The 16,344-nt window shown below is 44.2% G+C and overlaps 2 protein-coding genes across 6 annotated transcripts in view; one reads left to right on the top strand and one right to left on the bottom strand.

The window, feature by feature from the left end:
* The window catches only part of RFC1 (replication factor C subunit 1), a 38,292-nt gene extending 28,999 nt beyond the window's left edge, over window positions 1-9,293 (top strand). For all 5 annotated transcript variants that reach the window (XM_078600912.1, XM_078600913.1, XM_078600910.1 and 2 more), the window contains 7 exons: window positions 747-845; window positions 1,481-1,635; window positions 3,066-3,183; window positions 3,805-3,950; window positions 4,500-4,713; window positions 5,594-5,815; window positions 7,134-9,293. In XM_078600912.1, the coding sequence (XP_078457038.1) occupies window positions 747-845; window positions 1,481-1,635; window positions 3,066-3,183; window positions 3,805-3,950; window positions 4,500-4,713; window positions 5,594-5,815; window positions 7,134-7,280 (1,101 nt within the window). In that variant the 3' untranslated portion in view covers window positions 7,281-9,293. The remainder of the gene's footprint in view (window positions 1-746; window positions 846-1,480; window positions 1,636-3,065; window positions 3,184-3,804; window positions 3,951-4,499; window positions 4,714-5,593; window positions 5,816-7,133) is intronic.
* Window positions 5,270-15,899, bottom strand: LOC144722647 (Rieske domain-containing protein-like). Its single transcript, XM_078600915.1, has 5 exons — window positions 15,732-15,899; window positions 11,815-11,898; window positions 11,100-11,237; window positions 10,435-10,469; window positions 5,270-9,753 (listed from the first exon to the last, which is right to left on the bottom strand). Exons 2-5 carry the CDS (start codon window positions 11,849-11,851, stop codon window positions 9,487-9,489), a joined length of 477 nt encoding a protein of 158 aa, XP_078457041.1. The 5' UTR covers window positions 11,852-11,898; window positions 15,732-15,899; the 3' UTR covers window positions 5,270-9,486.
* Window positions 15,900-16,344: the final 445 nt, after the last annotated feature.

Below are 16,344 nucleotides of genomic sequence, written 5' to 3'. Positions count from 1 at the left end.
GACTTCACCAGTTTTAGCAATTTCAACATTGCCGTGACATTCACACACAATCCCAAGGACAAAGCGATTTGGCCGATTCCTGCAGGAATTGTATTCGATTCCTATGGATCTACCTTGGGCAATTCCTGCTGAAATCATGTTTCTTCTATGGGCGAATCCCATGTAAAAGTCTTTTATTACGTTAAATAGGATTCCAACAGGAATACTGCAATGTAAGGTTTGTGCAATAGAATGAGATGCTGTTGCACTTCTGTTATAAAACTGGATTTTAAGAGCTTCTGGTATGCTCAGCTAAGTAAACATTGCTAGTTTTACCTGACCAGAATGGCAATTCTGACTGATTACAGGTGGGTAGTACCATTGCTCCGTGCACACAATTGGAAAGATTCCACCTCGATTCTAGTGTGGCATTCGGGCAAGAAGGGAAGGGGAAGACCCTTGAGGCTTGGATGGCCTCATGGAGACCAATCGGTAGCCATCCACACATAGCGGCCCCGTCTATATGCTCGGCTATAACCAGGGATAAATACACACATTTAGCTACCCTGCGTATATGCGAGGCTATGTCCCAGGTAACATGTACACATACATACTCGGAGGGATGAATTCTGTCCCTAACTGGGATTTGAACTTGCAACCATCCATTTAATCGTGGCACGCCCCATACCACTGTGCTGCTCTCCTGTATGTATGTTATGCAGTAATGTTATGTGCTTATAATACGCACTGTGCGTTTTCTTGGACAGGTGCTGCACAACCTGTGTGTGTGGTCGGCACGAGAGAAGGCCCTCACGTACGACCAGGCCAAGTCTGACGCCAAAAGTGCCAAGAAGGACCTTAAAATGGTGATTGAGACTTTCACAATAGCGAGCCTCGCTTGTATGCCCATCGACTCTGCCTGTCTTTGCCTTCACATTTGAGTCTCCGTCACTCGCAACACGATTCACGTCGTCGCTTTTCCACTGAGACGTTCTGTTGAAACTGTAATAGTTATCGTAAAATCTGTAAGATAACTATCACGTGCAAACTTTGAACGGAACATTACTCTGGTGTCACTTGTTCGGGCAATATTCCTTTCAGCTGTAGTCACAAGTGAGCGTGATATCACATAAGCACTTTGTGACGATTTCTATATGAGTGTGGATGACGGTGTTTGTGTGTGTGTGCATCTTTGTGCCTGTCGGTGGGGAGTGGTAGTGCAGTGGTTAGTCCCACTGGCAACATCAGTGACTATTATCTGAACCTGAGTCCTGGGCCTCCCCGAGGTCGACAAATCCTTAAACGAGTACTTGGCATGGTGTGTAAACATCAAACCAGGGGAATGATTGGCGGCCAGACGTAATGCTGGTCACAATAACCTTTCATGTGCCGTACCAACCCTTCATAGGTGCTCGCCAACAGCACTTGCCCCAACAGCCTGTAAAAAGCTCCAAGGAGGATCTTTGTCTTTGTTTGGTTCTGTGTTTGCGCGCATGCGCAGGGCCCCTTTGACGTGGCGCGCAAGGTGTTCATTGCTGACGAGGAGACGCAGCACATGTCGCTCATGGACAAGTCCGACCTCTTCTTCCACGACTACTCCATCGCGCCACTCTTTGTGCAAGAGAACTACGTGCATGTCCGGCCGCTGGCCGCAGGGTGAGCCAGCGCACATCGCGCGTGTGAGCTCGCGAGCCACCCACTCAGCCACCCACTCAGCCACCCATGCTGCCCGAGTGCTTCTCGAAACTGTTCAAGGCCATCTGTCTGTAGTACAAAGTTGCCTGTAAAAGAAAACAATAAAAAAGTGCAAAAATGTTTATGCAAACATTTAGATTTGGAAATATTTGTTTTCGGACCGATATGTCCCGGCGATTGCATGGTTATGTACTTTTAGACACAGATGCACAAGCATGCTGGGATATTGGATGACACGCTCAAACACACACCGCATCACTCATCAGCAGCCTCCATTGCACCTCGGTAGATTTTCGTTTCTTCTGAAGGGAGATATTTATATATTTGGTCGAAGTCGTTTGACCATACTTAACAGCTATGATTAGTGCAGGTTGGTAAAAATGAGCAGGATCATCAATGGGTCCGATATTGAAAAGTCATTGATGTCAGCACAGTTGGCTACATACGGTGCGAAAGAAGTTCATCATACATACACACAGTCTTCTGGGAGTGCGTAATTTCAGCAGCATTGGTTCAGCACAAGTTTTACTTACGAGACACGAATGTTGAAGCTGCTCCAGTTTGCTTGTTTGTCACAGCTTCCCTCAGGCTTGGCTCTGGCTCAAACTTGACTTGAGGTGGGCTTTTAGCATGATACCAACCACGTAACTGAGCGGCTCAAACCTGAGCTGAGCTGTGTTAGAGGCCAAGTCAGAGTCAAGCCATGACTAATAATAGAGTTCAAAGAGTAGTGGTGGAATAAGCATCCCAAGCTGTCATAAGTGGCTCCCCTTGTTGTTTTATATTGTTAACAGTGGCTGAGTTGACTTCATGAGCATCATGCAATTTCACTATCTCAATGATTACTCTTTGGTTCTTTCGGTAAAGTCACGTATAAAGAGAAAATAATAAATTAAATACTAGCATACGACGTTTCGATTGCAACACAAGCAATCATCATCAGGTATAAATGAAATAGAAACACAAATCTAGTATACTTAGAAATGTAATGTAATACAACAGAGAGTCGGATAACATAACAGTCAACACCCTACCTGGTTGATTACGTTCTTCCTATTTCATTTATACCTGATGATGATTGCTTGTGTTGCAATCGAAACGTCGTATGCTAGTATTTAATTTATTATTTTCTCTTTATACGTGACTTTACCGAAAGAACCAAAGAGTAATTCCTGCAGTCACGAAAGCTCCAAATTAAGTATATCTCAATGATCCTTATGGCCACTCTGGTTATGTTGCTGCCTATGTGTTTAAACCCTGCGCCCATAGGCTGTTTGCAGGTACTGTTGCAGGTACTGCCGCAGCTGCTGCCATGTGGAGCCTATTGCAGGGATGCCTCCACCTCCCATCTTATCACTGCCGTGTATAACGTAGCTCTGACGCGTGACCAGGGGCAACATGAAGAAGCACCTCACCCTGCTGAGCAAGACTGCCGACAGCATCGCTCAGGGGGACCTCGTCGACAGGCAGATTCGCTCCAATCAGTCGTGGGGCCTCCTGCCCACACAAGTGAGAATGCTACCGAGTGTGCTGTTAAGGAGTTACCAAACATTCTGGTTTGGCCGGGACAGTATCAGTTACAAAAAGGCTATCCCGGTGATTTGAAGCATTTACAGATGTTTGGATTTTGTCCTAAGAATGTTTTGACTTCACACTCGACTCATGATACAGGGTATCTCACTGGGCTGCCTGAGTAGTTGGTGTGATTGTCAGAGGAGTAGACAGGGTGGGGCCACTGTCAAAAAATATAATTCGGATGTAAATAGCATCTAAATGCAACTTCATCTCCAGATATTGTACAACTGGGCAGGGGGGTACATGCACACTATGGGAAAGAGAATAATTTTTCAGTTCTTTTCAGAAGTGGCCAAGTGGCATTTGCCCAGAGGAAAGATGCTTCATGGAGAGCGATAGTTAATCAGAGAAGAACAGAGAAAGTATCCTGAATGAAGGGAAAACATCTTGCTTTCCGCATACAGCCAGGGGAAGGCAGGAATTCCAGAGACATGCAATGAGATGAGATAGTGACTTGCTATTATTGAGCAGATAAGGCAAGGGTCACTAAAAATCTGACTGTGAAGTTGTAACGGAATGGCTGTCTGGTTCGCCCCACCGCGTCTCCCGGGACAGGCCATTTTTGCGAGCGTCATCCCGGGGGAGCTCATGAGGGGCTACATGTCGCAGTTCCCCAGTTTCCCGAGCTGGCTCGGTCGTCACTCCACAACGGGCAAGAATGCGCGGATCTTGCAGGAGCTGACCATGCACATGAGCCTCCGGTACGGGCACCACCACTGCTCCCCTTACCTCCACCCTCCCTCTGTCGCGGTGTTTAGACAGCATTTTAAAAAAATGTTAATCAGTCTTAGTCTCCTTGGCGACAGCCTACGGAATTTTCGTCTTGTCTTCATCGAGTTATTATCTTGGTCTAGTCGACTAAAGCCATCAAAAGTGTGGTCCCCTCCTATTAAATGTTGGTAAGAGGATCATACAATTTCTCTCCCACCCCTCTGCAATATTATCAGGTCAGCCAATTATATAAATATTTTCATAAACATATTGCAAATTAATTATTAGGTCAAAAGAGGCCATGTTTAATGTGTCTCAATGGGTTTATTTAATCTGTTGGTTAAGTATAGGATACATTCATGATTCTCCAATTTTGGTCGTCAGTGCACTCATGTCTCATAACATTCTTAAATTATTTTAATTAGCGTCTTCATTCAGACTTGTTCGTTTCGTCTGTCGTCAATCAGCAGCACTCATTGCGCTGGGTGAGCGAGCCTCACCAAGCAATTACCTGTCTCGTCGCTTGCCGTGTCGCGCAGGACACATGCGTGCCAACGCGCCGTGAACCTTGAATACCTGGGCGCTCTGCGGAACGAGCTGGCGCGGCCGCTGCAGACGCGGGGCTCGGAGGGCGTCGCGCAGACACTGAGCCTCATGGATGACTACTGCCTGACCAAGGAGGACGTGGACAGCCTCATGGAAGTGTCATCTTTCCACGGCAGCACCGACCCTCTCGCCAAACTTGACCCTAAGGTGTGCTTGGCCCTGTGTGCTTTACCCCCCCCCCCCCCGGAGTCCCCTTTTTCTACCTTATGCTGCACTCACTGTCTGGATGTCATGTATGTTGAACTTCCTTCGCACCGTACGTAGCCAAGCATGCTAATCGGAGGTGCGGGGGAAGGACAACAATAAAAACAGAAAAAAGCTGTTCTAAAGAAATGTGTTTTCAGTATAAGTTAACAAGAACCTAGATTGCGCGATGTATGCCTCCAGAGCTCCTCTTCCAGTGCAACACGAGACTCCTCGGCTCTTTTTCCATTACTCGTGGTTACAGCCATTGGTATCTTTCTATTTATCAGTGCCACTCCGATGTGCATATGAACCTCATAGGCATGTGACCATTTACCCCTCTCTTTCAATTAATTGGATGTCACAATTCTGTCATGATTCAAGATTTTTTTTTGTCATTTATTTGGTCTCTTTTTGTATTGTTTTGCAGATGCTTTGTCTATGCTGCCGTTCATCTATAATATCCTAATGGAACATTTGTGTATATTAAGTAATCTCACATGCACGGTTGATGCATTCCTCTTGAATACGTTTTTAATGGATAAATCATTGCATCAAGCTGACTGCCCAATAATTAAAAGTTTTTCATGTTATTTACCTGCATGGAATGTTATTTTTTATTAGTTCTCAATGACAGTGCTGTATATGCAGATTGTCTATAAAAAGTCTTGGTTTGTGGAGTGGAGAGTGCTTGGCAGGGAGTAGAGTGACAAACAGTGGGGAGAGGTATGCAGCAGTGACCCATATATTTTTATTTTAGTTATACTCCATAGACCTAGCAAGGGCTGTACACTGGCGCTCGGCCAACATCTCCAATATCACCCACGTGTGTGTGGGCTCGCAGGTCAAGGCGGCGTTTACTCGGGCCTACAACAAAGAATCGCACCTCACGCCGTACTCGCTGGCCGTGGGCCCCAAGAAGGGGCGGCGAGGCCCTGGAGGGGGTGGATCGAACGAGGAGGGAGAAGGATTCGACGGAGCAGAGGGCGATGGAGCTGCAGCTGTGCCGGATTCGGCCAGCGAGCACGAGGATGACATGGACATTTCCGCCGACGCCATGATTAAGGTGGGAGGGGGGGGCATTTACTAAACTATAAACTAAACTAAAACTATGTTTATTTTACCGGGTAAGGCCCACGAAGCTATATAGCTCTTTTTCAGAAGCGACATAACCACAAATCATAGCTCAATGAAGCGGCTCATCATATGGAAATGTATAGTAGGCCAAATACTCAAAACACATGTTCTAAATGTGGAGAGAAAACCCAGAGGACCCGGAGAAAAATCCATGTGACCATAGGGAGAACATGCAAACTCCAAAGATACAGGTGTCAGGGTCAGGATCGAACACATAAGCTCCTGTATACCAGGCAAGGGAGTTAACACGTCACCACCGTGGCGCCCCCTACCGTGACTGCAGTAGCCTTAGTGACGTTGGCGGGACTGGAGGGGTCCGAGCCCTGGCTCACACCCCTTTATTATTAGTTGTGAGCTTCATTTGATAAACAAATTGTCTGCAGTAGTTTGAGGGGCCTAGACAAGACGTTACAATTGGTACATATAAGTGATAGGCATCGCGCACACTCTCCGTATATCCAAGGGTGTGACAGCTAAAGCATAATGCATGGACAGAAGCATATGGTATTTTTATTCATTCAACGGTTTTATTTATTCTGTTTAGCATTTAATATTTGTTTAAAGTATTTTAACATTAACTGTGTTGTTTGCCCCCCTGACTTTGTATACCCCCCGCTTTAACAAGGTCACGCTGGCCTGCGGGCAGTTTTTGGCTTATGTTCAGTCAGTTGTTTTCTCAAATGCTTCGTTATAAAATTTCAATCACAGCTACTTTAGGTGGGTGCCCATTGAAGCAGCATGTTAATCTTGATGACAACAGCTAAAATCCAAACGTGCAGAGGAGCAAGAAAAAACATGTGAAGACATGCTACGATAAAACATAGCGAACTTAAATATTAACATTTAAGAATAGTATCCAGGCGAATTGCCAAATCGTTTGCAATTCGCCCGATCTTAACAGATCTCAGAAGCTACATCGAGTTGAGCCTGGGATATTATTTGGATGGGTGACTACCATTCAGAATAGGTTGTTATAGGATGTGGGACTATGTGGTGGTCAGGACAGAAAAAGCCATTCCATACTCCCCCCATCTGTGCTCCCCGCCTTCATCAACCCACACTGACCAGCTTGGTGAAGTATTGTACATGACCTGCACGGTGTGCAAAAGCGCTTATCTAGCAGTGGTTTGACAAACGGGCTGTATATTTACACATTAATGCTAACATATGTAAGATATTGTACATTTTGAAGTAACAAAGCAATTCTCACTGTGATCATGCTCGTTTACTCTCACGTCGATCCACAGCAAAAGAAGAAGCCAGCGAAAAAAGCATCCAAGGAAACGAGCTCCCCCAGCAAGGCCGGGGCAAGCAGCAAGGCCGGGGCAAGCAGCAGGGCAAGCAGCAGGGCTGGAGCGAGTAGCAGGGTCGGGAAGGGTAAAAAGACAAAGTAGCGCTCGCAGAGTCACTTCCGATTGTAAATAACGATGAACCGCAGGGCCCGGAGTTGGCTGATGATGAGTGCACCACGGCGGCTTTGAGTGGTCCCAAATGCCCACACAATGATGCAGTTGAATCAACTCTAAAGAAGTGGTGTTTAATTTTTTCGGAGGTCCACTGGGATATGTGTGTGTTGAAGGAGAGGTGCTCACTAGAATGCCTCTGGATTTTCTTTACAGGAATGTTTGGGATTTAAAAGTCACACAGCATTTTCTCAAGATCCTCCCGACCCTCTAGTGGGTTCCCAAACACTTGAGCTGTAAATGTTTTTGATATACAACCCTCCGTAGGTTTTTCGCAGTTGTCCTGTACAGCTCGCTGATACCTATGTGTTCAACACGATGTTGGACGTTTCGCACCACATGGAGCAAAATGAAGCTCCCAGCATGTGAGGTGAAACTTCAGACATCGTGCCAAATAGCACGCAGTGTAACCCAGAAACACATGAGAGAGCCGTGACTTTTACGATCAACGTTATGAAGCCAAATCACTTGACATTGACAAACCATACATCTTACCCATTTTACACTGGTTGGGTAATCGCTAAGGTTTCGCACGACTGTATTTCAGTTTTCTGAAAAGGAACAAGTAAAAGTCAACTCCTGTTGGTGTTGAGTTTGTCCCAGTTTCATCCTTGCACTTGGGCCTGTTTTCTTTGACTTGTAACTGTGGAGTTCGTAGTGATTGTATATAGGACTGAGGTTGCTGCTTTGTCTTACGATGCAGGTGGGTTCATGGGTTTTCCACAGTGCATCATGATCCATACATTAAAACCATGTCCTAGGCTGCAAATTTGTAAATAAGTATGTGTTCTGCATATAAGCTCATACTATACAAAGGTATGCTCTTCCTAGGTGAAAGCTGTAACAAGGTTTTTTAGGTAAAAATAAATTTTCTTATTAGAAAACCTGTATTGTAGCTGACCGATAGAAAGTGTTATTTTTGTAAAACAATGTTTTTGATGGAATCAACCTCCAGTAAACCCATTAACATTTTACCAAAACCAACTTTTGTTCAAACAACAAATTTTCCTAAGGATCACCACAGCACACTGTTCGATTGTTTCTAAAGCTCCAGTCCATTTTTATGAGTGGGAATGTCAAAATATCAAGACTCTTTTGCATACAAAAATTCGCATTTGTCACTTGTGTGTCTCGCTTGGCATCTTGCCTGCAGTGAACAAAAAATTTGGGGCTCAACATGCATGTCAAGATGAGCAATAAACACTTGAGCAATGCATCATATTCGTACTGTGTGTCGGCTCACGTGTGCTATTGTAATCTGAATTGCCCTGAATAATGCTATGCCACTGGTTCTCTGCTCGTTTTACCACAGGTAAATGGCAATGGTCACCATGAACTATTTACCTTCATATGTTCATTCCAAAAAATATGATGTTATTTCACTTGTTCTAACACATATCTAACAAAAAATTATTACTGATATAGTTAAGCGTGAAACTTAATCATGCCCGTGAATGTCCACTTGTCATGAACATGTTTAGCATTATACTGTTTAAATGTCATACAGTTAAAGTGACATTGTAATGCATTTATAAATTGCCAGTATTGAAAGAAATTCAAGTGCCGTTTCGGTCCATATGCAGGCAACAATTTGTACATGATAAACCTAGCAATATACAGTACATACAGAAAATGTTTGAGCTGTGGGGATGGATTGATGGTTGCAGTGGTTAGGGCATTGAGCTGTAAACCCAGCAACCTGAGTTTGATTCCCAGTCAGTGTCGCCTTGGCCCCAGTGATCAGCGTGATAAAGTACGGTCAAACAACCCGCAACATGTTGTGGGGAGGCATTCTACAACAGATTGACAATGGATGTAAATATATATTTAGATTTTTAACTATGCCCACTTTATCCTTTGTATTTTCGTGGTTTTGCGCTTTGTACGATGCTTTGAGATGTCCTGGGATTTAAGCGCCTAATAAATGCAATTGCTTATGTAAAATCCTTAAGTCCATTTCCTTTCAGGCAGTGCAACCCTGACTTTTTTCCATCATTAATTTACAAATATAAAAAATGTATGTCTAAACCTTTTATCAACTTTTGCACAGAGGTTGAGCATGATTGTCTCGACTCAAACGCCCACTTTGATAGAAAATTGATCAAAGCAGTTTCGTCGTTTCAAATATATCTCCACATTATTTGAATGTTGCTTTCTTCGGTTTGCGGGAAGCATATCGGTCGGACTCGCGGGGTGACTTGAGGTCGGAGAGAGCCACGTGTACGCTCTCGTCGGGCCGCACCTCCACATGGTGCATGCGCTGACGTACGCCCTTTGAGCACCAGTCGCTGGTGGGCGCCGAACCCGTGGGATTTGCGGGCCTATAGAATCCCTCGCCAGATGCCAGCCCAATGCGGTAGCCGTGCCAGGGACAGATAAGGCAAGCCGTACCATCCGGAAGCTCCTGTAGATAAACACATCTTGGTAAAAAAAAAGTTTATTCTGCCTACGAGTGACCTTTCTGAATGTCATTCTAGCTCTTAACCCTTTCCCGTTTCGATGACGTATGTGTATATCATGAAAACGAAACCGGAAGAAAAACTAAGATATAACTTTATCGGTACTGAGGCTCCCATAAGGTCATGTGGGAGGGCATGTGGCACAGTTTGGCGCCAGCTATCAGAGTGCGGTCATGTCGCTTCAATTCTCTGCGGTGGGTAAAATGTATTTTAAAACAACAGTGATATGCCTCTAAAATTAACTCTTGAGCCGCTTGCGCGTTCCGAGATTCAGAGGTGAACAGGACCCACCCTGAAACTTGCATACGTCTCTGAATGGGAAAGGGCTAAGATCTTGTAGTTTTTAGTTTAATGCATAGCTTTCACGACCAAATGTTATCCATAAGAGGTTTTTGGGTTAGATCTCACAATCTGCGCAATCTAACCCAAAAACCTCTCATGAATAATTTATTTTCACTCCGACGCTTTCCACTTTCCACCTGTAGCCTATTCATACAATTTTAACTACCCTATTTTCCTCCACATCTCTTACGATTAACCTGCATTTTGACTCTTAAATTGTGTAGTACACCTGCTGCCTGAGTTGGAGCCGTGTATAACCTGATGTCACAACTTGACGTTCTCACCTCAATGTCTCCCTGGTGCAAAGGTCCTCCTGCATCTGGAAAAGAAATCAAGTGATTAGCACCATACCTTAAATTTCATTTTAAGTATTGTCCTTGTCACAGTTTAAATTTGTTCAATTTCCAAAAATATATGAAATCTTGTATGAAGCCAATGGTTTTGGAAGCAGATTAATCCATAACATCCTGCTTGTCAAATTAAGGTTGTTTTGAAAACGTTGGACCACCTTATTCTTATGCATACAGTATTTATAACCATATAAGGTCAATCGTGCCTAATAGCTACTTTTCAAGTATTCTCATGGGTCTTTCGGTAAAGCCACGTAGATAGAAAAATATAAAAAATATCACGACGTTTCGATCGCAACACAAGCAATCGTCTTCTCTCACCTGAAGACGATTGCTTGTGTTGCGATCGAAACGTCGTGATATTTTTATAATTTTTCTATCTACGTGGCTTTACCGAAAGACCCATAGAATATGTATCCCTGCAGTCACGAAAACTTTTAAGTCAAGATTTACTTTTCAAGTGTTGTAAATTGTGGTTGTAATATATATATCTAATATAAGCCCTAGAAATACAGATACAACTAATTTAGCCTCCCCAACATCAGTGACGATGACCCCATTGGCTGCACAGTGCACACGAACGTAGCAAAGGGACCCACGATAGCAGCGCCAGTCCAGGGCGTAAAACTGTCCCTTGTGGTGGAAGACAGCGATGTCTCGGCCACCAACACGAACTCGTTTCTTTCTCGCGCTTGCCAGCTCTGTGGCAGAGCCCAAGTGATGCCAGGTCTGCGAGTCTTTAAAAGAAATAGAATATTATCTCAAAGCGATTCGACTGGGATCTCAAGTCTCAGACAAGGTATTAATGACTTCACGCAAAAAACAATCACAAATAAATAGTTTTGCACTTAATTTCGCCAAATTCCAGCTTTTGAAAATTACAAATATTGCTTTGACCGTCGTCCGTTGAACCTCACTTCACCAGAGATGGTGGAAAAGTGCTGCCCCCTATTGGGATTGCAGAAGTAATTCTGTGATGTCTGTTTCTGTGGGCCATTCTCTGCCTCAGCAGCTCTTCCGCTATATTTTTTCGCCTGATAACGATTGCTTGTGTTGCGATCGAAACGTCGTGATATTTTTATATCTTTTTTATTATTTTCTATCTACGTGGCTTTACCGAAAGACCCAAATAATACTCTAACTAAGGGTTACACTTATCTGCGAGATTGTGACAATTAAGGTTGTTTTGAAATCGGCTATGCATATTTATAACCACGAAGCAGGTAATCGTGCCACATGGATTCATTTCATGAAATTACACCGATAACAGTCTGGATAAAATTGGAGTGGGGTGGGAAGATATAAATGGGTCACCATGACTTGGCTGATCTGCTTGATGTTCTGAAGTCATAGAGCCTCATCCACCAGTCTGGTCAAATGTCAAGACCCGGCCTTTATCTGCACACACAGACATCAGCCCCGATTCCATGACCAAGTCAAACTTCCGGACTTTCGGCAGTTTTGCACAGAAAAAAAAACACAGGTACAAACAAACTTTATAACTAGGTGTGAACCGATTGACAAAAAAGTCTTTTTTTTTTACACCGGAAATCTTGTGGTGAAAAGTATGGTACTAAATAGTACTATAACCATAGGAATAAAATAAAGCGTCTTGCGTGGCTACTGGTGTAAATTAAATCCATCACCTTCAGCACTCGTAACGTGTATTTGTTTTGCCAAAGGAGAACTCAAGAGTGACTTGGGTCATAGCCACTGCATCACAACAAAATGTGTACGTATACAGTATATTGAGCCTCTGATGGCTCAGACACGCGTAGCTTCCGAGATCTGGCGCGATCCGGGTGATATGGTCATAGACTTAAGCGCCTCAATGTGGTTATAACTTAAAAGAGTCGTCCCTGGATCGCGAGGAGGTCCTCTGCCACCCTGGCTACAGTGATAATGGTAAAAGTGCAGCCCCTATCATTAAAATGTTTGCTCAAGGGGTATCCACCAAAGCGAACTCTACTACAAGAGGGTATTTGGTCTACTCTTCCACTTTGACTCTTCCAATCTTGATTTGAAGCTTTCGAGACTGCAGGAATCCATACTCTTTGGTTCTTTCGGTAAAGTCACGTAGAAGGGAAATCATCAAATAATAAAAATTAAGCAATAAAATTATCAAATTTTGAAAAAAAAAAGTCTTGCTGTGGTTTTCACACCTGATGATGATTGCTTGTGTTGCAATCGAAACGTGAGAATTTTGTTTTATTTTTATTATTTATCTTCTACGTGACTTTACTGAAAGAACCAAGAATAAGATACTGATCTTGTCAAAGTGGAAGGGTAGGAGGTGAGCGTACCCACCGCCACACGCGACCTGCTTGGGGTAGAGCATTTTATTTATTTTAAAAAATTGCACCATTATTTCAATTGAATGGAATTGACGGCCCACTGGATCACAAGCCGAGTGATGTCCATCGGCAACCACGGCAGCAGCTTTTCCCTGCGAGAATGGCACCGTGGTGCCGTGAATACCCAGACAACTATGGGTGTGGGTCGTTCAGACCAATAGACGGAACCTCGCAGTCGCGGATGATCTGCCATTCAATGGTTGATCGATCGTTAATCATAATCGATCACATTCTATTGTTACGCCCCAAAGAATGCATGCAACAGATCGTATACGAATCGATTTTTTTCTTCGATTCACTCATCAATTGAAGCTGTCCAGAAACACCGCATCGCGCGCTTTCGGATGCGCTTCCGCGGCCGTCTGGAACGCTCTCCCTTCCGATATTGGACATCTGTGAAACTACTGGACATGTGTGAAAACAAGATTTAAAGCTCATCGGATTTCTCCAGTATAAATTTTCTGATATTATGAGACCACTGGAGCTATTCGCTTTTAAATCTAGAAAACGAATTTATTTAGAACTGCTTGTTGTTGCGTTTAGTTTGTTGTCCTTCCGCCCGCACCTTCGATTAGCACGGTCGGCGACGTCATCTGGTCCAACACCATGTGAGACTAGGCTCTAAGAAAAGCTGTCTCGGGTGTGGACCAATCAATTTCAAGGACAGTGCATACATTATCAGCCCGTTTTCTATCAGATACTCTGCTCCCCTTCACAGGAAAGACCTCTTCGGCAGTAAACTCAACCCAATTAGTCTCTATGGTTAAGGACATGGTACTATCTACTGATGACATCCTAGTCAGCTTTGATGTAGTATCTTTGTTTACCAAAGTCCCAGTACCGGACACCCTAACAATAATTGAGGACTTAGTCCAACATGGATTGAATTCTGATGCACCTGCGCTGGTTAAGCATTGCCTCACCAACACCTATTTTACCTGGAATGGCACCTTCTACAAACAGAATGAGGGTACCCCTATGGGCTCCCCCTTGTCACCAGTTATAGCCAACATGTTCATGGAAAAGTTTGAATCAGACGCCATCCAGACATCCACCCTGCGTCCTTCCCTGTGGAAGAGGTATGTGGATGACACTTTTGTCATCTGGCCACATGGCCTCCCAGCATTGAACCACTTCTTGGACCACATCAATTCTAGACACCCATCCATCAGATTCACCATGGAAGTGGAGAAAGACGGTAAACTACCATTCTTGGATATTCTGTTTGAGAGGAGGCCTGACGGATCCTTGGGACATTCTGTCTACAGGAAAGCCACCCACACAGATTCCTACTTGAAACCGGATTCCCACCACCCATCTCAAAAGAATTCTCTCATCAAAACGCTATACCACAGAGCCCATGGCATTTCTGACCAACACCACCTGACCGGTGAATTAAGACATGTACATCGGGCCCTCAGGATGAATGGATACTCTGACCGTACTATCTGCCAAGCTGTCTCTCCCACCACACAGAAACAGCCACATGAAACTCCGACCAAAACTATCACGTTACCATACATAGCAGGCGTGACCAAAAAGATCTCCAAAATTCTAAACAAACATAAGATCCAAGTCCGATTCAGTACAGTGCATAAAATCCGTGATCTGATTCCATCTGTGAAGGATGTCGTTCCTGACTTACAGTATCCTGGAGTCTACAAATTGAGTTGCATTTGTGGTGATTGCTACATTGGAGAAACGAAACGTCATGTTTCTGATCGTGTCCGCGAGCACAAGTCAGATCTGAAACACGGCAGAACTGATTCTTCGGCCGTTGCCAATCATTGCTATAACTCGGTGGGCTCTCATGAAATTGTCTTTTCCGAGACCAAGGTTCTCTGCAAACCTCCCGGCTACCATCAAAGGTTTGTACACGAAGCCATACAAATATACAAACACAGACATAATTTCAACGGTGATGATGGGTACAAACTTAGTAATCATTGGAAAGATGTTATCAACCACGCAAAAAAGACTTAATTACACTTTTTTGGACCATCTTATCTGACAGGCACTATTTTACTTTACTTTACCGAGTGTTAACATCCCCAGTGTTTAACAGTACTCTCTTCATTGTTCAGCCAGCATTGGTATAAACATGGGCATTTTCGTTCTTCTTCTATCATGTGTATCAGGCCTCCCCTCCCCCTCTGTCCAATGCGTTGGCGTTTGCAGCAGCAACCGCGTCCACGCCGTCGTGCATTCTTTTGGCCCCGCCCCCCCTCTCCCTCCCGATGCGTTGTACGTGGCACTCCGTGCAGTCTTTGAGTGCCGCCCCCCTCCCTCCCGATACGTTCCATTCATTGGCTACCACATTCTGATGAGCCCCCCCCTCTCCTCCCCCTCAACTTGCTTTTAAGGGATTACATCTTGAATCATTGCCTCACTTGATGCAGCTAATCCGGCTGTGACGGTCCCACCTGATGACGGAGACTTGTGTTGCCTCCGAAACGTCGTGATTTTTATTTTATTTTTATTAATTTTGATGTTTTACCTACGTGACTTTACCGAAAAAACCTAAGAATATTATCAGAGTTGTTTTTTTTTGTTTGCATTCGGACCGCAGGTATTGTGGTCAATGCAAACATGACTCCTTGTAAAAAAAAGGTGTCAGTTTTGTTGCCAGATAAAAGGGTAAAAAAACAATTATCATATTTTGCTACTGGCAAAGGAGGTTCAACACAATCCAAACGATCCGGAAAAATCGATCGTTAATCATAATCGCATACGAATCGATTTTTGTTAAAGATTCGGTCACATCGATTAACAGTTAACATATCGCGCGGAGATAAAACAGTACAAACGAGTCTGCAAATAAATAATCGATCGTTAAATCAATCGCGATGCTCGTGCGCTGCTGCCGGCGCTTCGTACCAATTCCGCCTCGCGTGCCCAGCCGGGAGTGACGTCAAAAGGCAATAAGCCACGCCCGCCTGGTGACGTCACATGCAAGGCATGTTCTGGAGAATGACGTCACGCCGCACACAATTACATGACGCATTACCGCGTTCATGGGTCCCTTCCCTCCGTGCCGTGACTTGTGTGTCTCTTGTGCGTGACGTCATTTATTCATAAAAAAAGGTAGGGGGAGTTAAATCACTTAAATGTGTCGTTAAACCCGCCACCACCCGACACAGCCGATTGGTGAGATTTGTCGTGTAAACAAAACGTGCCAATTTTTTTTTCAGTTTCATTCGGTATAACCCTGTGAGTCATGCGACTCTTGACTCGTGTGCAACCGCAACAAACAAAAACATGAACGAAGAACATCTGAAAGTGACTACACGCAACAGAAACATCCAGGAAAAAACAGAAAAGTCTTCCAGAAAAAGCTCCGTATTCCAACGCTGTGTGCAAAAATCCCAGTGGGATGCAAGTCAAACAATAACAACCATAAGACAATTTAGATGAAAGTTATCAGGCTCTGCACTTCAACAAACAAACATGGCTAAACCATACGTTTTCGAAATCACCAACATAAAGCTAT

This window comes from Lampetra planeri, chromosome 15, assembly GCF_965212315.1.
Source record: "Lampetra planeri chromosome 15, kcLamPlan1.2.h2, whole genome shotgun sequence".
NCBI lineage: Eukaryota > Metazoa > Chordata > Hyperoartia > Petromyzontiformes > Petromyzontidae > Lampetra > Lampetra planeri.
Note: the sequence above shows the minus strand (reverse complement) of the source record. Positions and strands in the feature narration are given on the sequence as shown.